Source organism: Narcine bancroftii, chromosome 1 (assembly GCF_036971445.1).
Source record: "Narcine bancroftii isolate sNarBan1 chromosome 1, sNarBan1.hap1, whole genome shotgun sequence".
Lineage (NCBI taxonomy): Eukaryota > Metazoa > Chordata > Chondrichthyes > Torpediniformes > Narcinidae > Narcine > Narcine bancroftii.
This window is the reverse complement of record NC_091469.1, coordinates 190,885,308-190,909,955: the sequence shown is the minus strand read 5'-3', so window position 1 is coordinate 190,909,955 and position 24,648 is coordinate 190,885,308. Positions and strand designations below refer to the sequence as shown.

The 24,648-nt window shown below is 34.9% G+C and overlaps 1 protein-coding gene across 6 annotated transcripts in view; it reads left to right on the top strand.

Annotated features, from left to right (window-relative positions):
* The window catches only part of golga2 (golgin A2), a 115,365-nt gene that overhangs the window by 78,704 nt on the left and 12,013 nt on the right, over positions 1–24,648 (top strand). For all 6 annotated transcript variants that reach the window (XM_069885617.1, XM_069885627.1, XM_069885602.1 and 3 more), the window contains 4 exons: positions 929–1,153; positions 1,725–1,827; positions 3,760–3,851; positions 13,586–13,727. In XM_069885617.1, coding sequence (XP_069741718.1) covers positions 929–1,153; positions 1,725–1,827; positions 3,760–3,851; positions 13,586–13,727 — 562 coding nt within the window. The remainder of the gene's footprint in view (positions 1–928; positions 1,154–1,724; positions 1,828–3,759; positions 3,852–13,585; positions 13,728–24,648) is intronic.

Here is a 24,648-nt window from a genome sequence, read left to right as displayed (position 1 = left end):
AAGAGAGCCTAAGAATACAGCAATGGTACATGGAAGTGTATTCCATTGGAAAAAAATCACATATAATTTAAAAGACAAAGTTACATTGTTTCAAAAAAATCTGGGAACCATACATGGAACATAACAGAAAAAGCCTACCTCGGACCACCACCACCTAAAATGTTAAGAAGATAAACACAATCAGATTTAATGTGTATAAGTAGATGACGCGTCTTTCTTGTTTTCCTTTTGTATAAAAATGTTGTTTTATTGTATTTTATATGTTCAATATTTACTGGTTTTGGAAGGGAGGGAGTGAGGGATGGGGAAAAAAGAGAAAATGTCACTGGGTATATTTATAGAGATACATCTGTAAATATTTTGGTTGATATGGTTCATAGTGCGATAAATAAAGAATTACAAAAAAAAAGAACAAACTCCCCCAACTCCCCAACCCCCCCCCCCAAGTTTACAGATAAAGCCTTAATATTGTACCTAATAATCCACTAATAAAGATAAAGACTTACTAAGCAAGGATAGGAGACATTTTAAGAGAGTCACCCCCAATAGCAAGTGGCATCAACCTGTTCTTCGTCCTGGGTGACGCAGTTTTTTTTTAAACACAATTTTATTCAAACAGCTGCTGCAAGCAAAGCACAACCAAGGACTCTGTTGGCTGAATATTTGCTCCCATCTTTGTTGAAGCTTCATGTTTTTCTTCAGAGAACATTTACAATTTTAAACTTTTATTTAAATTTTAATTTTTTTACTGATTTATTTTCCTCAATTCTTTTTGTCATTTGCTTGACGTTGCGAGTTGACTGAATTACGGATAACATGTTTTACTGTATTCTCCTTCTGCCCTCTGGTTTGTGGTATGTAGTCCACCAGAGGTCCTCCAGGAGAGATTACTTAATGAGTAAGATTGGTGCCACTTGTGTTTCCACAGCTTGACATGAAGACACAGGAAGCTCAGGCCTTGGTGGCTCAGAGGGATCAGTTCTATGCTCATTTGCAACAATACACAACAGCCTATCAGCAATTGATAGCTGAGCGAGATGAGCTGCAGAAACAGAACCTGCTGCAAACACATCTTATGGACAGGCTGCAACATGATGAAGTGCAAGGGAAAGTCCACATTGAGTTGCACCAGAAGGACCTTATAATGACAAAGGTGAGATTAATACTTCATTGGTGGAGGAACTGCTCACCTTACATTTAAACAAATGATATAGAAGTTTCAATTTCTAAATCTGCATCTGCACTGGGGAACTTCACCCAGCAGGAGTGCCAGATTGCCATGATTTTCCATTCTTTGATTTCAAAGAGTTGATCCTATCAAGCTAGTTTTACTGCCCTTGACATTTTATCACTATGGTTTACATGAAATGTTCCTTCAAAGTTGCTAGTTTTTCAGTTGTGTTTGCTTGTTAGAAGCTCAAAGAGGGAAGATGTACTCTGCCAACAAACTTGTAACCTTTAAGAAAACATTTTTTATGAAAAGGATGAAAGGTAAAATGACTGACCATTTAAGATGTAAAAAAAATTAAAAGGAAGTTTATGAAACTAAAAGTAAGTATGCATGGATCCAGCCCAAATTATCATCTTCTGAGGCAATTAAATTAAATAAACAAAATTAATAAAATTTGATTTGTATCAGAATATTGTAATGACAGTATAAAGCATGTCGAAGGCCTTCATTTGGAATGTGCATTCATAGTCACTCATACCATGCCTATCTACAGGAGCAATTGGAACAGATAAACAAGGAAAACAAAGAACTGAAAGCACAGATCAACACATTGACAGCCGAGCTGAATGAGATCAGCCCACAGCTTAGAGTTGAAGGTCTGGATGTTTTTGTTTTAAGTTTTATATTAAAGCATTGTTTCCTCAAATTTAATTTCAATTTTTTTCTGAAACATTAAACATTCTTTTTTTTGTTTACATTTGTGTCTTTTGTATATGTATCTTTTTTCTTGAGTACAGTTTGCACTACCATTAAGTAGAAATTCTGCTTGGCCTACTGGAAAAGAATCTCAGGGTTGTATGTTATGGCATGTGTGTACTCTGACAATAAATTTGAACTTTAAACTGCATATTCACCAAGTTTGTGACCAATGCGCATATTTTTGTTGTTAAGATGCATCAAGTGCAAAAGGCTAAAAAAAGTTTACATTTATATAAGAACCAAAGCTTTAAAGTTTTGATTTCAAAATTTGATGATGGCATAAAAAAATGGGTAGAAAAGTAAGTTGTGAAAAATATTAAAGAAGGCCACAAAAGAAGGGAAATCAGTGGGCAGTATTCAAGTTTATTGTCATTTGTTTCAAGATGCAGTGATAACTGTTTCAAGTTTGATCAGGCAAATGGAGTCTAATATTGGAAAAAAAGTTAAAATATCCATTTTGGCTGGAAAATGTCTTAAAAAGGCATTATTTTAAATAGTGTGAGATTGCAGAATTCTGATGCAGAGGAATCTTGGGGTCCCAGTGGATGACAAACAAATGGCTAGCATGCCAGGCGGTAGTGCATATAGCTAACAAAATGTTAACAGTTAAAATAAGTGGAACAGAATGCAAAAGTAGGGGCATTATATTTAAGTTAAATAGGATATTAGTGAGACCACACCTGGAATTCTGTTTGCAGCATTGATCTTCTTATTTAAAGGGCGATGATTGTTTTGGAAACAGTTCAGAGGAGCTTTACCAGGGATGGGCAGGTTGTCTTGTGAGGAAAGGTTGAGCATTCTCGGCCTGTACCTGCATGAGATTGTGACGAGAATCTGAGCAATCTTGACATGGTGGTTGTCATGGAGAGGGTGTTTCCTCTTGTGGGGGAATCTGGAACAAAGTCACTGTTTGGTAATAAGGGATCAGATGTGTGAGATAAATAAAGCATTTTTTCTGATGGTGATGACTGTGGAGTACTTCTTTAAAAAGTGGTGGAAACAGAATATTTGTAAAACGTAAGTAGGCGAATATTTTTAAAATTAATGGATAAAAGGTTGCTGTGGGTGGACAATTCAGAGGATGCATTCAGATTGACTGCGATGTTGCCAAATGGGACTGTTGGCTTGAGGGTCAAGTGGCAAAATCTTGCTCCTAATCTGCATGTCTGTCCAGTCATGGGGAATTTCTCTCTTTATCTGCAAATGAATCCTTGAAGCTTTCTCTCTTTTTATCAAATTCCATTTAGTTTATTGTAATGAAATCCATATTCCAGCTGCTGTTTGTACATATTCTAATGAAACTCAGAGTTTTTTGTAACTGAATCTTACTTAAAAGTGAAAACAATCTCATTTGTAACTATAAAGCAGCTGTCAACTCTTTAATCTTGTTTATTATATTTGGCCACCGATATTAATATTGCAGAATTTTCAGGAAAACTGAAAATGGCTGCAATGTAGCAATGCTCAAGAAGGTGGCGATGTCTACAAATTAATCCTTGAATGGACTGCCACTCTGTTAACGTTATGAATGTTGACTGCCGTATTAAAACCCTATTACATTTAAATAGTGATCAGCAAAAATAAATGAAATGGGATAACTAATTTCTGTCCTTCTCTGGAGCAAGGGGAAAAAAGGGCAGTAATACCAATTTCCGAATGTGAAGTGAACGGATTTCCTCTAAAACACTTGTAAAAGTCGTGGCTGGCTGATTTGAGCAAATCGCTCTCACAGCATTTTATAAAGTATGTGTGCAATTCAACAAGAATGCATTCATTTTGTGACTTCCTCAGGTTTTAACCATTCTAAATATTTACCTCTCTGCCACTAGGTGATGGCGTGGAGAGTGATGGCATTCTCCCAGATAGAATTCAGAAACCCCAAATTACAATACCAGAAGAACTTGAAAGTAAAGAAGAAATGGTAAGACTACCTTTTTGGGCTTGAAGAGCACAAGAAATCCTCATTTTACTAGATCAATTGCCCCATTGAATCTATTTTTGCATTCAGTAAAATACTGGTTGAACTTCCATATCCACACTATTTAGCACCTTTGACTCCTGTCACTTGATTGCCTTTGTGTTTTAAAAATCTATTGATGTGATTTGTCAAATTAATACTCATCTTATAGAAGACAAAAAAGAGCATCAGTAGAACAGTATTCTGAGAACAATGAGTGTGGGTTCATACTCTCCTGTGCTTTCCGCTTATTTAGAAGCTGCGTTGCTTGTGGTAGGGATGGGAGGTTGAACAGGAATCAAAGGCTTCACTGTTGAGGAGAAAGATGACATGCACGATCGTCTCCTGGTGTCCAGCTGAATACAATGTTGAATGCGACTGTGAAGCTTTGGAGACAATGCCAAGAAACAGACAGGAGGCAGAGTTGGAATAAATGTCTCTCCACCCCCACCCCCCGCCACTAAAGGATGTTAAGTGGTGACTTGTAGATTGTCATGGGGATCAGAATTTGAGCCCCAGTGATATATCAGTGATCTGGCTAAGAGAATAAAATGCAATAATTGTAAATTTGCTGACGATACAAATCTCAATGGGATTGTGCATTGCAAGGACACAAAGGTGATTTGTACAAGTCGACTGAGTGGAAAAAAAAGCATGGCAGAGTCGTATAATGCAGATAACTTAGAAGCTCTTCAGTTTGGAAAGAATGTCAAAGGGATGGAATTACTTAAATAGTGATCGATTTGGCAATGTTAATGTGCAAAGGGATCTCGGTGTCTGGTCACTAGTCACTGAAATTAATTATGCATATGCAGGAAGTAGTTAAGTTGAATGGTATGTTGGCCATCATTGCAAGTGATTTGAGTTAGGAGAAACAATATCTTTCAATAAAGTAGAGCATTGGTGAAATTGTATCTGGTTTGTAACTTGTAGTTTGGGCTTCCTTACTAAGGAAAAAAATGCAATTGCAATGAGTGAGTTCAATGAAAGTTCACTAGACTGATTCCTGGAATGGCAGGGCTGTCATATACAAGGATGAGCCAGTAATCATGAATTTACTAGAATTTATAATAAGAGCAGATCTCATTAAAGTGCATAAAATTATGGTAGGGCTCCACAAGATTTTAAAGAAAAGTACTTTATGGTTTCTCTATAAAATTTTCATCACTGACCCTAACCCATTCCCTTCATCTGGATTTCCCATCAAGAGTAAGATTTCACGGGGATGGGGGAGAGGAGTCATGTGATGGTGAAGTGGCCGGTCGGGTTGAACCAGCCCTCTCCAGAAAAAAAAGAAAAAAAGGTTGGAAAAGACAAGGTTCATCGGATACAAAACTCAAGAACAAGAAGATGGCATCCAAGAAAGAGAAAGTAAGAACAACAGGAAAAAAAGAAAAAGCACCGGAGAAGAAATAAAAAGGCCTTACCTGCACGAAGGAACAGGGAGCTACAATGGTGAAGAGCAGCCGATCTCCGAGGTTGGTGAGTGCCCTGCGAAGTCGTGACCTCCCGACCGGTGGACTCCAGAAATAGCTCTCAGAGCCAAACAAAAATGTGCAGTGCGCAATCAAAGGAAAAAGTGAATACCGGCAGGAGGGCAGCTCAGCCGAGGAGCGGGCAGGTACAACACGAACAGCTGACAGCTGAGGGATGTCCGACAACAGCTGGAGGATAAAAACAACGGAGAGGAAAGGAGCCGGACAAAGAAGAAAGACAGTGGGGCAACAGACAACAAGAAAATCAACAGCAGGAGGCCAGACAGACAGGCAGCCCATGAAAGGAAGACCAACATCAAAAGGCCCAGCAAGAGGAGGCCAGAAAAAGACATGGAAGTAATTCATCAGGGAAAAAGGAAGAGACACAGATACAAAGAAGAGAAGAAGAAGACACAAGCACAAGTACAGACACAGAAGAAGAGGAAGAAGAAGACCAAGATCTTCATAGGAAAATAGAAGGTAGATAGATGGACAGAATATAGATAAAGCCTTTTTTGAAGAACAAATGAGGTCATTTAAAGAATGGTTATCATTAGAATTTAGTGCGATTAAAAGAAAAATGAAAAGAGCAGAAGACAAAATGCAAAGTTTAGAACTGGTCATGACTGAAATAGGGAAAAGAGTAGAAAACGTGGAGGAACGTGAAACGGCTGTAGAATTGGAAATAAATTATTTATGAGAAAAATTGGAAGAAAGTGACAAAAAAATTAAAGAGACACAAGAGTTGTTATCTCAGAAAATTGATATTTTGGAAAACTATAGTAGGCAAAACAGCATAAAAATAGTGGGCCTGAAGGAGGATGAAGAAGGCGTAGACATGAAGGAATTTATAAAAGGATGGATTCCGAAGGTTTTGGGAATGACAGAATTACATGCAGAAATGGAAATAGAAAGGGCATACAGAGCACTAGTACTGAAACAGCAGTCACATCAAAAACCATGATCCATCTTAGTAAAATTTTTAAGATATGTGACAAGAGAAAATATATTAGAGTGGGCAAGGAACAAAGTTAGAGAAGATAATAAGCCCTTGGAATATAAGGGACAAAAAAATATTTTTTTTACCCAGACATAAGTTTTGAACTCTTAAAGAAAAGGAAAGAATTTAATTCAGTGAAAACGATTTTATGGAAAAAAGGTTATAAATTTATGTTAAGACATCCAGCAGTACTTAAAATATTTATACCTGGGGAGCAAAACAGACTGTTCTCGGGTCCGGAGGAAGCACAAGAATTCGCAGAGCGTTTGTAGGACAGAAAAAGCGAAGAAGAGATCTAACAAGAAAGAAGACCGGTGATAAAGTATATATAAAGATGTAAAAATAATGTATATGTAAAGAACTAAAGATGGTAAAGAGAAGGGAAAGAAGGAAGAAGGGGGAAAAAAGAAGAGAGAGCTTTGTTATATGTATTAAACAAAAAAGTGTTTTCTGGGGGGGGGGAGAGAATAATCGTCACTGCGAAATCAGTTGACGCTTGCGAGCAAGATCGCAAACCAAATGGAAAGGGGAGTTGTGGTTACCCAGCAAGGGATAAGGGGCAACTCAGAGAAGGAGGTGCATTTGAGGTTAAGGTGTTATTGGGTGTGGGAATTGTTGGAGTATTTTATGTTTTATATGTGTTGTCATACATTGAGTTTAAAAAGAGAAAACTAAAAGATAAAAAGGGGAAAAAGGGGGATGGAGGAGACGGAAAAAAGATGTAAACAAGATATAAGATGGCCACGTTGAAGTATATGACTAAACATTAATGGAATACATAACCAAATTAAAAGGGAGAGGCTACTAAATTTACTGAAAAAAGAAAAAATAGATATAGCATTTGTGCAGGAAACAAACCTAACTGAAGTGGAACATAACAAATTGAAGAGAGACTGGGTAGGACACGAGGCGGCAGCATCATATAATTCAAAAGTTAGAGGTGTAGCCATATTAGTTAACAAAAATGTACCAATTAAGATAGAGGAGGAAATAATAGATCCAGCAGGGAGGTATGCAATGATACAGTGTCAGATATACTCAGAATTTTGGAATTTGTTCAATATATATGCACCTAACGCTGAGGATAAAAGTTTATGTTGGATATTTTTTTGAAGATTGCAGACACTCAAGGAAATATATTGATAGGAGGGGATTTTAACCTTAATTTGGATCCATTGTTGGGTAAAACTGGACAAAAGACAAGCAAAAAGAATAAAGTAGCCAAATTTATGGTTAGATCAATGCAGGAAATGAAACTTGTGGATATATGGAGGAGACAGCGTCCAAAAGAGAAGGAATATTCATATTATTCGAGTAGGCATAAAACATATTCAAGGATTGATATGTTTTTGTTGTCAGCTAATATTCAAGGAAGAGTTAGGAAAACTGAGTATAAAGCTAGACTACTTTCAGATCATTCACCCCTGTTATTAACAATAGAACTGGAGAACATCTCACCAAGAACATATAGATGGATGTTAAACTCCATGCTACTTAAAAGGCAGGAATTTAGAGTTTATTGAACGCCAAATTAAAACATATGTTGAAATAAATACAGAATCGGTGAAAGATAAATTTATACTATGGGACGCAATGAAAGCTTACATTAGAGGAGAGATAATAAGTTATGTAACTAAGATGAAAAAGGATTACAATTGGGAAATAGAGCAGCTGGAAAGGAGATAGCATGTATAGAAAAGAAACTTGTGAAAAGGGACGATATAAAGAAAAAGAGAGAATTGACAGACAAAAAAATAAAATATGAAACATTACAAATGTACAAGGTGGAGAAGAACATAAAGAAAACAAAGCAAAAGTATTACGAATTGGGAGAAAAAAACACATAAAATATTGGCCTGGCAACTTAAAACCGAACAAGCTAAAAGAACTGTATTGACATCAAGGAAAAAAAGGACAAGCAAATCACATATAACCCAACAGAAAATTATGAAAACTTTAAAGAATTTTATGAACAATTATACCAAACTGAAAATGAAGGGTAAGATGATAAAACAGAAGAGTTTTTAGCTAAAATTGAACTGCCGAAATTGCAAGAAGAGGAACAAAACAAACTGATTTAGAACCATTTGAAATAGAGGAAGTACAGGATATATTAAAAAAGCTGCCAAACAATAAAACATTAGGAGAGGATGGATTCCCAATAGAATTCTATAAAAATTTAAGAGTTATAATTCCTCTTCTCCTGAAAGTAATGAATCGGGTAGAAGAAACACAAAACTTGCCAGATTCATGTAAGACAGCAATAATTACAGTAATACCAAAGAAGGGGAAGGATCCATTAACACCAGCAGCATATAGACCAATATCTCTACTTAATTCAGATGATAAGATAATAGCAAAATTATTAGCAAACAGATTGGCCAACTGTGTACCAAAAATAGTTAAACAAGATCAAACTGAATTTATTAAGAAAAGACGAACAGCGGATAATGTCTGTAAACTTATTAATCTAATCCATGCAGCTCAAGGAAATAAGAAACCAACGGTGGCTGTTGCCTTAGATGCAGAAAAAGCCTTTGAGAGGGTAGAGTGGAACTACTTATTTAAGGTATTACAGAAGTTCAATCTGCCAGAATTGGATTAAAGCATTATATAATGGACAATTAGCAAAGGTAGCAGTAAATGGATATGTATCGAACCAATTCAAATTAAGTAGATCAACTAGTCAGGGATGTCCATTATCCCCCTCATTGTTTGCTTTAGCAATAGAATCATTGGCAGAGCTGATAAGAATAGAAAACAAAATAAAAGGGATAAAAATAAAGGAGAAGGAGTATAAAATCAGCTTATTTGTAGATGACATCATAGTATACCTAACAGAACCAGAAATATCAATAAAAGAATTACATAAAAAATTGAAGGAATATGGAGAAATATCAGGGTACAAGGTCAACACAAATAAAAGTGAAATGATGCCAATGAGTAATGTGGATTACACAAAAAAGAATCACCATTTAAATGGCAAACACAAGCAAGCCGTTATCTAGGAATAAGGTTAGACAATAACTTAAGACATTTGTACAAACTAAATTATCAGCCACTAATAAAGAAAGTGCAGGAAAACTTCGAACATTGGAAAGAACTACCACTAACGATGATAGGGAGGGTGAACTGCATTAAAATGAATGTGTTCCCAAGGATACAATACTTATTTCATACGTTACCAATTCCCTTAACAGAGAAATTCTTTGAACTAAAGACAATAATAAGGAAATTCTTGTGGAAAGGGGGGAAACCGAGGGTAGTGTTAGATGAATTAACAGAGAGGTATTATCAGGGTGGTTTGCAGTTACCAAACTTCAGAAATTATTATAGATCTGCTCAATTAAGGTATTTATCAGATTTTTACCAGACGTGAGAAAAACCAGACTGGACGAAGAAAGAACTAGATAAAATAGGGGAGAAGATACCGGAACATATACTTTATAAGTGGGATGAAAAGCTAGTGCAATATAAAAGCTCACCAGTATTGCATCATTTACTTAATAAATGGAAGAAAATCCACGTAAAAGGAAAAAAAACGAATTACCAAATACCAAAATTGTTATTGATGTAAAATCCACAAATCCCTTTTACAATAGATAATCTTTCCTTTAGAGAATGGGAGAGAAAAGGAATCAAAAGAATAGAAAAATGTTTTTTGGGAAATAATTTATTAACATTTGAACAGTTGAAGGACAAATATGGAATAACTCACACTTCAGTGTTTGCATACCATCATCTGAAATCTTATTTAAAAGATAAATTGGGAAACAGATTGAGATTACCAGAAGGAAGCAGCTTTGAATATGTAATTACAGACACAATGATAATTAAAAGATTTATAACAGATATGTACATTAAGCTGCAAGGTAAGGAAAATGAAGAAATAAGCTATAAACCTAAACAAGAGTGGGAAAAAGATTTAAACATAAAAGATAAAGAATGAAGTATGGGAAAAGTTATGTCCTGGAACTATGAAGAATACAATAAACACAAGGTTACACATGATACAGTATAATTGGTTACACAGGTTATATATCATTCCTCAAAAATTAAAAGAATGCGATCCAACATTATCAGATAGGTGTTTTCGCTGTAAGAAGGGAATGGGAACAACAATACATGCAATTTGGGCATGTACAAAAGTGAATACGTTTCAGGAAGAACTAAATCAGATAATAAATAAAATCACTAAAAATAACATACCAAAAGATCCAGAGATCTTCCTTTTAAGTAACATAAAAAAATAAAGAATTAGGCCTCAAATTGGATAAAGCGAAAAAAGATTTTTTATGATAGCCTTAGCAGTAGCAAAAAAATGTATAATGTCAACTTGGAAAATGGAAGAGAGCCTGAGAATACAGCAATGGTACATGGAAATGAATAAATGTATTCCATTAGAAAAAATAACATATAATTTAAAAAATAATGTCACATTGTTCAAACAAATTTGGGAACCATACATGGAACATAACGGAGAGAGCTTGCCTCGGACCTGCATACCCTAAATTGATAAGAAAACAAAACTATTTGATTTAGTGTATAAAAGTAGATGACACATTTTTCTGGTTTGTTTTTCCTTTGTGTGAAGGCATTGTTTTATGGTTTTATTGTATTGTATATGTTGAATATTTATTGGTTTTGGAGGGGTGTGGGAAAGGGGGAGAGAGGGAAGGGGGAAAAAAGAGGGAAAATGCCATAGTGTATATTTAACGAGAAACTTTTGTACATATTTTGGTTGTCATGATTCACAGTGTGAAAAATAAAAAAAAACTATATATAAAAAAAAAAGTAAGATTTCACTTTTACCAGTTAATTCAAGGAAATGAAAGTCAAATTAATGAAATTTTCCTCATGTTAATATGTAGTATTCTGGTGAATTTACTGTTCCAGATTCAAGATTCCTTTTTTGTATATAATAGTACAGAACATGTAATATTACACAAAATTTCCTTCTGCCTTCTGTAAGGCAAACAAAGTTGCCATAAATGTCACCTGGCACCCCTTACCGTACAAGAGAAAGTGAAGGAAAATAAAGTCCCCTCAGAGTTACCGAGAGCCCATGCATTCACCTCCAGCACTCCCTTAGCAGCTTTACAGACTCTTGTTGAGTCGATCAGCAAACCAAGTCCTAAATCCAAACCACGATCAGGAAACCTTCAGTGCCAGAATCCTTCTTTCCCTCAGCACCCTCTTGAATCCTGGCTCCAATACCTTGTTCTCATAAGCCAATCACCAGCAACCCGCAGTCCATGCGAGTCCCCTGACCATATGGCCCTCAGCTTGTGTGGACCCCTTGCTGGTTCACCACCGCGGTCTCTATCCTGTAGTGTGGTCTCCTCTGCAAGACTCATCTGCTCCATGTCTTGAAATGACTACAATGTAGCTACCAATCTTCATTGATTATCCTTGAATTTCTCATAATGAAAACTTGAATTGCATGAATATTGTTACATGCAACTCAGGGTGGTGAAGGGAAGGTGGCCCAGAGGCATAGGTGCTAACCCCATTGATTTATAACTCCAGAAGACAGGTACAGTCCTGGCTTTGGGTACTGTCTTTGTGGAATTTGTTCATTCTCACTTCTGTGAGAATGTTAATTGGTTAGTGCAAATTACCCCAGTGTACATGTTTGCCAAGAAACTGATACTGAGGGAAAGCCGATGTGGTAAGTGAGAGGAAGATGGGATTAATGTCGAATTGGGGGAATGGGATTGCTCTGAGATGTGACATCATGACTTAAATTATTGCCTTTATTCTATGAATCGTAAGAGATGGAAACATAAATTGGATGGATTCGATCTGAAAAAAGGAAAGAATGATCTCATCTGATTCTTTCATCTGAAAGAATAGGATAAAATATTTTTGTATGTTTTCAGAAAGTCAAGAAGATAAGTTCTTCTCTGAATTGCCTCAAAAAATGTAGCTGTTTGCTTTTAAGCTGGCTTGCTGAGGAGTGTATAACCAGAAGGATGAGTTTTGCTTTCTGTTCATACTTCTGTTAGATTTGATGACTAGTTATGGGTACACTGAAAGCTTGACAGATTTCTAGTTTTAAAATGGTATGTTTGAGGAATGTTGTGAACAGGCATTTGGATGAAGTTAATTTCTTCAAAAGGAGTCATTCTCTTTGGACCCAAGAGCCTTTCACTGTTCCTGGTTCATTTAACCATGGATTTACAAGAGCTACTGTGGAGGAATTTAAAACAAGAAAGTCATGTGACACTACCAGAGCAAAAACTCTTTTTAAAATATTTTATTTAATATAAAACCACTCAAATATATCACAATATTTCAAACTTAATCCAAATACATGTGGTATTTTATATAAAAAAGAAAGTAAGAAGTACAAAAGAAAGAAAAACCTTCTCTAAATTCTCCCCCCAAACAAACCCCCTACAAACTTAAAGAAAAAGAAAAGGGACAAGAAACCACAACAGGAGTACTTCACTTACCAATACTTTTAAACTTGTGTATATATTCATAGAGACCCATAAGAGAAAGGGAATGTTTGAGAGTCATTCAAATTTTAATACCAATTAAATATGGGCTCCATATTTCACAAAGAATATGATAATTATCTCTTAAATTGCAAGTAATTTTCTCAAATGGAATACATCTCCGAAATTCTGCATGCCATCTGTCCAAAAACTCTTGTAGATTGTTAAAGAGTCATTGTATGTGGATTCTGTTGAAGCTTCTCAAAACTAGGAGGATTCCATCACTCAGATAAAAGGTCATGGAATAATTAAACTGCAAGTGGAATAAATCCATATTACACTGCTGAGCCCATCTGGTCTAAGAACATACACTAAAATGGAAATAAATGTTTTATCTTGTTCGTGAAGTAAGTTGGAACTCTAATTATAAATCTTTGACGTAAAAATGTTAAACAAAATTCTGCAGACACTGTGATTGTAGTGCAATACACAAAACTGCAGGAGAAACTTTATCAGGTCATGCATCTATAGGAAGCAAAGGGTAACCAATATTTCAGTCCTGAGCCCTTCAACAAGGTTAAATAAGGTGATGTTTTAAATAATGACAATTAAAGAAGTCTTTTTAATCACATTAAATAATTTTAATTAAGTTTAGAATCCTTTCAATTTTTGTGTAATAGGCTGTTGTGTTCCCGATGATTATCACTGGTGATGAGATGATTTGCATGTGCTTGTGTTTGTTCTTTGTCTGAAACTGTTTTCCTTCCATTCATTGTTGAGGTTGATTTCTTGAAATCAGCACTAAGCCAACTGCATCAGGAAAGAGATCAACTCACTCTACAGTTCTTGGATCAGAAACAGCAGCACCAAATCCTACTGCAACAAATGGCTGCCCTAACGCACAAGCATAATGAATCCAGAGGTAGCTATCTAATTATTTTTACCAAAACTCTGCAATATATTTATGCATAGTTAAAGGTTAACTGAAATCCAATTGGACTGATAGTTTGCGGGTCCAAATATTCTCAAATTTTGAGTTCCATTATCTTTTCAAGAACAGTAGAGATTAAAATTAAATAGAACATTGCAAAATATAGATCAGCTAGTTGAGAGTCACACCAACAACCTTGCACTCCATATTACCAAAATCGAGGAGATGATTGTGGACCAGGAGGATGTCAGGAGAACACAAACCAGTTCTCATCAAGAGCTCAGCAGTGGAGAGGGTCAGGAACATCAAATTCCTACCAATAATAATAGAAGAGGCTTTAATCGATCAAGCTGGAAGTTTTGGAATTACACACTGTAAAATTTAAGCAGAATCATGGATGTTTATGAATATTTACACCCAAAAGTAGGATGATGAAGTCTTTAAGAAGGATATATTTTTAAAAACCGCAGTGGGAAGACAAAATATATTGATTGGAGAGATTTCAATTTTTTTTTTAGATCCAAAATTTATTGCACAAATCAGTGAGAACAGTAACAAGGGCGAAATCTGCAAAAATGACTGTCATTTATGAAGGATTTATATTTAATTGATAGATGTAGGCAGCTCAACTCCTTAGAAAGAGACTACTCATTTTATTCAAGGGTACATGATTTACATGCAAGGATTGACTTTAACGTCTGCCCAGCTAGTAGAGGGTTAAAAATGGAATACTTGTCAAGACTTTTATCAGACCATTCACCGTTAATGTTAACTATTACGATAATGGAAAAGCAAGAAAGTATGTATAGATGGAGCCTTAATGCTATATTATGAAAGAAGAAGGATTTTTGTGAATTTATTAAGAGACAGAAATATTTTGTGAAAGCATTCTTCCTTCCACAGACAACAGTTTTCTAATATGGGATATGTTTAAAGCTTATTGAGGGGACAAACTATACTAAAAATCTTGAGAAAATGTGTGAGAGACTTAGAAGGTCTCAAGAAGGATATAACAAGATTGGAAAAAAGAATATCAGATATCAGGAATACAAAAAAAATATGGAATATTAGAGAACAAAAAGTTAGAATATAATACACTACATACACTACAAACATGTAGAACACAAAAAATTATATTAAAAACTAAAAAAAATTCTGGAGTTTAGGTGCATAGAGTGTTACCTTGACAGGTTAAAGCAGAGGAGTCATCCTGAATTATAAATGTAACAGAAACCGAACCTGATACAATAACATATAATCAAAAAGAAATAAATAGTACATTTAGACAAAACTGTATGCAACTATATAAATCAAAATTAGTAGGAGATGAAAATGAGATGGAAGAATTTTTAACAAGTATTGAACTTCCTAAACTAGAAAAAAGGGAAAAAAATGACTTAGATTCTCCTTTAACAAGGGAAGAAATAGAGAAAACTCTGGGTACTTTACAAGCTAATAAGTTCCCCCCAGAGAAAATGCGTTCCCTCCTGAGTTCTCTAGACAATTTAAAGATTTTTTTGATGCCTCTGTTGATGGACGTGTTAGACCAGGTGGTGGAGACTCAAACCCTCCCGGAAACCTTTTCAACTGCTATAATTACAGTGCTATCAAAGTAAGGTAGAGACCCATTTATCTTCCAGACCAATATCACTCCTGAATGCAGATTCTAAAATTCTAGCAAGGGCACCAGCCAACAGACTGGGAGAGTATTTACCAAAATTAATACATCCAGATCAGGTGGGATTTGTTAAAGGAAGACATTCTTCAAATAGTTTAAGTAGATTAATCAAGGTTCAATCCAAACATAACTATTTCTTTAGATGCAGAAAAGACATTTGACCGACTAAAATGGTCTTTCCTATATAAAATGTTGGAAAAATTTGGTATAGGTAGAAAATTTATAAATTAAATTGTTATGAATAAGTTAATAACATTATGATAAAATATATTGAAAAGGGTAAGATTCTGAGGTTTAATTATTGGGTCGCATTTAACAAACAAACATCTAATTTACCATGCAAGAGCTATGCAAGAGTAGACTTCATGTTTGCAGTTAGCTGTGCAGAGACAATGGGGAGCGATTATGAGAGCTTCACAAGTAGATGTTAATGGACCAGCATGTTTGAACAGTGTCCAGGCTCTAGAACTGAGAAATCTTTTGCTGCTAGACTGGTGCCAGAGTTTTAAATTTTTAAAAAACCTTATTTAAGATTTTTAAATTACATAAAAACAATACATAAAAATAACAAAATAAACTAAACTAAAACAATATAAACCCATCCCACCCTCAGCACACCCCACAAGGGGAGCAAAAAAATATATATCGACCTACTACAAAAACATAGACTATATAAATATCTTGATATTTCTAAACCCATACATTCCAAATAAGGTGACCACATTCGAACGAAAAAAAGAATAACTATCATGCAAATTATAAGTAATTTTTTTCCATATCGATTAATATTTACTTCTACATCATCTTTCCAAGTAATCGCAATACATTTCTGTGCTACTGCTAATGCTAGACGAACAAAAGCTATCTGAAACTTATCCAACCCCAAACCAGTCAGTGAAACAATATAACCCAGCAAAAAAATTCTGGATCTAATGGTAATTTAATCCTAAATAATTTTTCAAAAAATATTCTAATTTTTTCACAAAATGGTTTGACTTTATCACAAAACCAAACTGCATGTAAAAATGTTCCAGTATGTAATCCACATTTAAAATATAAATCTGAATTACTAAATCCATATTTTTTCAGTTTCTCAGGGATCAATTACAACTGATATAAAAAAATTATAATTAACCAAACTATATATTACATTAAGTAATTTAGTCACCCATCTTGGCACATAACTTCCCAGTCCTCTTTAGGTATATCATAAGATAAATTGCCTTCCCATTTATTTCTAGATTTATTTAAATTTGGTTTATCCATACTATCTTGCAACAAAACATACATATCAGAAATAAAACTCCTTTTTTAATGTATGCGAAATCTGAAACTTGAATTACATTAGTTCAGTTCATTTAATTTCTCTTCCATAATTATCCCTTATCAAAGCTCAAACTTTATAATATACAAATAAAGAATTAGCTGATATTTCAAATTTTTTCTTAAGTCGATTAAAAGAAACTGTCCTTCTTCAAAACAATCCTCAACCACTTTTATACCTTCAGATTTCCATGCCTTTAAATGGCTATTATTCATCGAAAAAGGAATAACCCTATTTTGATGTAATGGAGCTTGAATTGATATCTTACCCTTCGTAGCTATAGCAAAATTCCTTTTCGTCCAAATCCCTAATAAATGTTTTAAAACAGGCATGTTATATCCCTGTAATAAACCAGAGTCCCACTTAAATATAAACTGATGGACCTGAGACTCAGAAATACAGGCTAATTCCACTTTAGCCCAACTAGGAAGTTGCGTAATATCCAACATCCTATTAATAAATTTTAATTGTGCAGCTTCATAATAATTTTGAAAATGTGGTAATTGAAGTCCTCCTCAAGCTTATTTCCATGTCAATTTCTATAATGCTACTCTCGCCAACTTCCCCGTACATAAAAACTTCCATATTACCGTATTCAAATTTTGAAAAAATACTTTTGGAAGTGAACATGGAATCGATTGGAAAATGTATTTAATTCGTGGGAAATATTCATTTTAATACAATTTACCCGACCTATTAATGTCAACGGAAGATCTTTCCATTTAATCAAATCCATCTTTATCTTTCTCAATAATGGTACATAATTTAATTTATATAACGATTGACATTTCACATCAACCATTACTCCTAAATATTTAATTTTATTGGACCATCATAATTTTATAATCTGTTTCCACCCACTAAAATCTCCATCTGAAATTGGCAATATTTCACTTTTATTCCAATTTACTTTATACCCAGATAAAGCACCATATTGCTCCAAACATTCTTGCAAATATTTTAAAGATTGTTCTGGGTATGTTAAATATATCAATACATCATCAGCAAACAGATTAATCTTATATTCAACATCTGAAATTCTTATCCCTTTAATATTATCATTTTGTCTGATTGCTTGAGCTAACCTGTTCTATGACCAATGCAAATAAGGCTGGTGACGTGTAGTAGATCGTGTTAACTTAAATGACGAAGAAGTTTGGCCATTTGTCACCACCCAAGCAACTGGATTTTTAAAAATGCCTTAACTCAACCAGTAAAAAACACCCCAAACCTAAATTTTTCTAACACTTTAAATAAAAAATTCCATTCAACTCTGTCAAATGCTTTTTACGTGTCAAGGCGGACCACCATTGACAGGTTGGGTTGCTGACTTGATGCATTGATCAATGTAATCATTCTAAGAATATTATCAGAAGCATACCTATTCTTTATGAAACCTGCCTGATCAGTGTGTACCAATTGAGGTAAATATCTGGCAAGTCTATTTGCCAATATTTTAGCTATTACCTTATAATCTACATTTAATAAAGAAATTGGCTGATATGAGACCACATTCAACAGATCTCTGTCCTTCTTTGGTATTACTGTAATTATCGCACTTGAACAAGATTCTGGTAATGATAGTTCATCTGTTATTTGTTGAAGTACATCCAAAAATATAGGAGACAAATCTTCATAAAACACTTCAACAGTAAATCCATTGTCTCCTGGAGACTTCCCATTTGGCATCTCCTGTATAGCTTGCTTAATCTCAAAATCTGTAAATGGAGATTCCAATTCTTTCACATCATCTTCTCCTAACACTGGTAGATCCTAAGCCGATTTTTAAAAAAAAAGATTCAATAGAGCCATTATCTCGAACCCCCTCAGAAGTATATAATTTCTGATAAAATGAACAAAATTGATCATTAATTTCCTGAGGTTTATAGGTAGCTATTGAGTTCTTTTTCACAGCATTAATAGTTCTCGAAGCCTGTTCTGTTTTCAATTGCCAAGCTCATACTTAATGAGCTCTGTCACCTAATTCATAATAATGCTGTTTAGATCTTTGGATTAGATGCTCATATTGGTAAGTTTGCAGTGTATTTTAATGTAATTTCAACTTAGTTAATGCTGTCTTTTTATCTTCAGTACAATTTTTCTGAAACTTTTTCCAGCTCAGTTATGTTTCTCCAATGTCAAACTTTCTGCCAAATACTTCTTTTTTTCTTTTGCTGAATAACTAATAATTTGCCCAGTAAATATGTTTTCAAAGCACCCCATAAAATGAAATTTCTCCGTACTGAATTCACATTTATGTTCAAATGAGAAGCAATTTTCTCCTTACCTAAACTAACAAACTCTGGCTTCTTCAATAACATTACATTAAATCTCCAACGATAAGTTGATTGCATAATTTCAGATCCAGCACATGATATAAATAACATGGAGTGATCAGACACAATCCTACTCTTATATTCAGCCTGAATAATTTCAGCTTGAAGGTGAACAGGTACCAAAAACGAATCTATTCTCGAAAATGAATCATGTCTGGATGAATAAAATGAAAATCTTTTTTTGTTGGATTTAATCTTCTCCGAATCTCAACTAAATTCAGATATTTAATCAAAGACTCCATTTTCACAGCCATCTTTGATTTCTTTATACTTTTTGGAGATTTATCCAAGAGCACGTCAAAAACACAATTAAAATCCCCTCCGATTAAAATGTTTTCCTTGGCCTGATTTAATGTTTGAAAAGCTTCAGATACAAATCGTTCATCTACATTAGGCGCATAAACATTCAGCATTGTCCATGATTCTGCAAAAATCTTACAATTCACCATAAAAACTTGGCCAGCTATTTCAGAAAATGATTCCAGTTCAAACGGTATTTTCTTATGAACCAAAGTCGCCACTCCTCGCACCTTAGAATTAATAAAAGAAGCAATTACATGTCCTACCCAATCTCTCTTCAATTTTAAATGTTATTTTTCAGTTAAATGTGTTTCTTGCAAAAAAGCAATATCAACCTTCATCTTTTTAATATAAACCAACACACGTTTACGCTTAATCGGATTGTTCAATCCCTGTACATTAAAAGTCGCAAAATTCAAATTAGACATTTTATACTGAAATTTTTTTTAATTACTTTCACAATTCACAAGGATATAGCAAGAAAAAGAACCCCCCTTGTTGAAATAATAAAAAAAACTTCCCTAAAGTAAAATGCAAAAAAAAAACCCTACAATATAAAAAACACACACAACAAAAATCTTCCCCAAAACTACAAAAATGTAGTAATTCCATAATTACAGGGTGTGATTAAAAAAAATCCCCACTGGTAACAGTTGACTTTGAAAGTCGAACTTTTCAATAATTATCAACTTAATCATATTCCCAATGATTCCAGTTCTGGATCTTCAATATCAATCAGACTCCTTGATATTTCTCCCTTCTTTCCATTCCCATTCCTCTTATCAGACATCCTCCTCTTAGGTGAGAGTGGTCGATCAGCTCCCCGCACATCTAGTAAAGAATTAGCAAAAATTAATGTATCATGATCATTCTCAAAAAACTGAGATTGAAAGTTCCCATAGAAAAATTTCAACACGGCGGTGTACCGAAAATTTCTTGTTGATGTTTGTTGTCCTAGGAGGGGCCATGTGGTTTTACAGAGAGAAAACATCCTTTTTTTTGAAGAGAGAGAGAGATTGAGAGTATTCTACAGCAGTTTGTGGTGGAGGCTGCAAGTTAGCAGACCTGCTGCATGACCCCATTTCAAGATGGGTTTTGCGTTCTGAGTGCAGCCTATTCTAAATCTCTGGAGTCACTTGCAGAGGTTGTGGCTGATTATTGTTTTTCTCCTGAAATGGGGGAAAAAGAAGAACTCTTTGTGGTAACCTGGAAGAAGTGGTTACCTTTTGGAAAAATCCAAGAGGGTAAGACACTTCAGTTGCTGATTGAAGGAGATCAGTTTGTGTGTCCAACGAACAACGAATATCTCTCTGAAACCAACAAAGACCTTCCTGTACAGTAACAACTTAAGTTAAAACTTCAGGAAAGCCTTGGGGACCACTCTCTGCTAACCATCGATGGCTCCATTGTTGAGGTAATCAAGAGCACCAAATTCCTGGGTGTGCACATGGCAGAGGATCTCTCCTTGTCCCCCAAAACCAGATCCATTGCTAAGAAGGCTCATCAATGTCTTTATTTCCTGTAGAAGTTGAGGAAAGTTCATCTTCCACCCTTCACCCTCACTACGTTCTATAGGGGATGCATTGAGAGCATCCTATGTAACTGCATCACTGCCTGGTTTGGGAACTGCACCATCTCAGAACACAAGTCCCTGCATGGATGGTAAAGACTGTTGAGGGGATTATTGGGGTCTCTCTCCCTGCCATGATGGACATTTATATTGGTTGTTGTTTGTGGAAACCATAAACATCGTGAAGGACTCCATGCACCCCTCCAACAGTCTGTTCTCCCTCTTGCCATCTGGGAAGAGGAACCAAAAGTGTTCAGGCCCCCATGACCAGATTACGAGGCAGCTTTTTCCCCCAAACCGTGGGCCTTCTGTACTCTGGGGAGTAACATGATACTTAATGAGTGATATGTTATTTATAAAAATTTTCTGAGGTAATTTATCCACTTAAATAACCAGCTCCACGGTCTGAAGAAACGCTATCTTGTTTTCATTGTACACTGCAAGGTTTATAGCATGAACATCAAAAAAACATGACTTGACTAAAGCACCAGAACCTGGTGAATATAATATCTGTTCAATTTTGTGCACAGTATGGATGATTGCCTGATACCAGTGAACTTGGAGAAGTGAAAAGCAAATGATTGGACAGTGTAAAAGAACTTTCCTGAACACATGCACTTAGAATAAGTTAATAGTAATAAGTTAATTATTGATCTTATTATTATGTATTAAGAAAATAAAACCAATTTTGCTAAAGTAGCCATTGTCTTGGTGAATATCTGTTGCTGCTGGTTTTGAGTCCTTTGGGCTCATAACAGGATAAAAATTCTTTATCATAAGTGTTACAAGCCCAGAGGACCCCAAAATCCAGCAGCAATAGATATTCACCAAGACAAATGGTTACTTAAACAAAAGTTGCTTTTAATTATCTTTAAACATCAAAACAGAATCACACTTAAACTTATCACTGTTGACATAACTAGCCTAACTTAACCCCCTTCTAATTCTAAGCGCACGTGTATGTAATGTGTGTGTAAGTTCAGAAAAGTTCTTTGATACACAGTCCAATCTCACTTCTCATTCCCCCAAGTTCACTGGTTGCAGGCAATTCTTATACTGAGTGCTCATAATTTAATATTTATAAAGTTCACCAGGGTTTGGTGTTTGAAAGGTAAATAGTTACCGCTCAGGAAGGTTCTTGTCAGTTTTCAGAGAGAGATTCGTTGTTCCAGGACACCTACAACTGATTTGCTTCCATCAGCCACTTCAGTGTCTTGCTGGTGAAACTTGCCCTGTCAGGGTTCTCCAGATGATAACCTCTTTCTTTCAGGTCACCACAGAGTTCCGTTTTGTTTCACTTATTCCAGGTGAAACTTGAGAGAGCCAGTCCTATCCTCTTGCATGAACCACAAGGGCTTTGACCAGAGTGAACTAAGCACTCACAATCCATCTTCCAAATGGGGTTTTCCACAAGCTTGCCAGCTCGTCCTGTTGCTGCTGCTGACTGTAGCATTGTAGAACTGATCTCACTCTCTCTGAGAGAGAAAGCCTCCTTGACTCTGCATGCAAAACCACATGAACCTCTTAGAACAGCAAGTTCCACTGCAGACAATCTCCGGCTCTGACAAGCTCTTTCATCTGTTGCCTTTTTTGTAAACAACAATCCATTACTGAGGAGTCTTGGGCAGTCTCCAAAGCTTCTGCAAAAACTGTTGGCCCCGACATGTCTCGCATGGGTCAGAGCTCCAGTATTTTAAATAAGATATGTTTTAAAGTGCTTGTATGTGACCTACATTAAAACCTGCTCCAATTTATTTCCCAAAAAACAAATCTATATTCTGTCACATAAGCCACAAGATTAAATTATAACTAATAACCAAATGTCATCTATTTTTCCCTTGAGTAGATTATGTTGACAGGGGTGTCATCAGTCTCCAGCATTATCCATCCTAGCTATTGAACCTCTGACAGCAAATGTAAAAAGAGATCCAGATATTAAGGGCTTCAAAGTTGGACAGGAAGGACATAAGATCAATTTATTTGCTGATGATATGCTATTTTATATGTCTGACCTGGCTGAATCATTGATAAGATTATAAACAATATTAGAAAAAATGGAAGAATATCAGGATTAAAAATAAATATGGACAAAAGTGAGATAATGCTATTGAAAATTTTAAATTATGAAATATATCAAAAAGGTAATAGATTGAAATGGAATTAAATAGTTTGGAATAATGACAGATAATAATTTACAGAATATAAGCTTAATTATACCCCTTTATTGGAAAAAAATAGGAAAAGAATAACAGAAATGGAAAGATCTGCTGATTACATTAATAGGAATGGTAAATTGCCTATTGTACTAACTAAACATTTCTTTAAATTATTACTTTATTGTATAAGGCAATTCCTGTGGAATAACAAAGTGCCAAGAATTGCACTGGGAAAATTAACGTAGGACTATAAATTGGGAGGACTTGATACTTCTTAAAATCCAGAAGTCTCTCTATCAGCACAAGAAAGATTTTTATCATCTTTCTTTGAAGAAAACAATCCACCTTTATAGATTCAAATAGGACTGAATTCAATAAAAGAGGAGACAATGAAGGACTTTATTTATAAGTGGAATGTTAAACCAATTTAAAAAATGGGCAATCCTATATTAATACACATGATTAGAATGTGGCGAGAAATAAATGAATGTCTCTGGGGGAAAAAAAGCAGGTATGTCACTGAGGACACCATTATGTAAAAATATACTACTCCTTATGAATCTGGGTAGAAAAATATTGAATTCATCATTTGACAAAGGAATGAGATATGTGGATGATTACTATATGGAAAGATCTCTTATGTCCTATGAACAATTAAGAAATGAGTATGGAGTAGCTAATAGGACATTCTTCTGCTCTCCAGTTAAGATCATTCCTAAGAGAAAGAGAAACTCGGCCCCAACTGAAATTAGTGAAATGGAACAAACAATTTGGCTGGGGAACACACCTAAATTTATATCTAAAATGTACTTTACTCTCCAAAATGAAAGGGCAAAACCAGGTTGAGAGAGAGAGAGAGAGAGAGAGAGAGAGAGAGAGAGAGAGAGAGATGGGAGTGGGATTTAAAGGTTACAAAAATGGGAAGATGCTGGTCTGATTGGTGTTTGGATAGCTTGACGTCAGTTATAAATGCAAGTTATGGATTAGTATTATATAATTTTCTTCACTAATTATACGACACACCACAGAAATTACATAAATCGAAATTGGAAATATCGAAGATATGTTTTAGATGTGGAATAGAAATAGGAACGTTTGTACATGCTATGTGGTAATGCGTGAAGGTGAGACCTTTTTTGGAAAGATATTACTGAAATACTAACAAGGATAACGGGTGGCCTTTGCGGACGATTCGAAGTTTTATCTTTTGAGCAATTTTATTGAAATAAGTAATAAGCTAACTAAATTCCAAATTTTATTTGTTAAAAAAATAACTTTAGCTGTGGCTAAGAAATGTATTTCATATATTTGGAAATCTGACTCCCCTCTACAGATAGCACGATGAAAATCAAAGATGAATAATTGTATACCATTGAAAAAAAAAATCACATATAATCTAATGAACAAATATGACATAATTATAAAAATATGGCAACCATTTTTGGACTATTTAGAGGCCCAAATATAATTTTTTTTTAAAGATGCTACTATTATAAAAATATAAAATATGAAAATAAAAGTGACCTCCTCAATTAAGTCTTTCTTTCT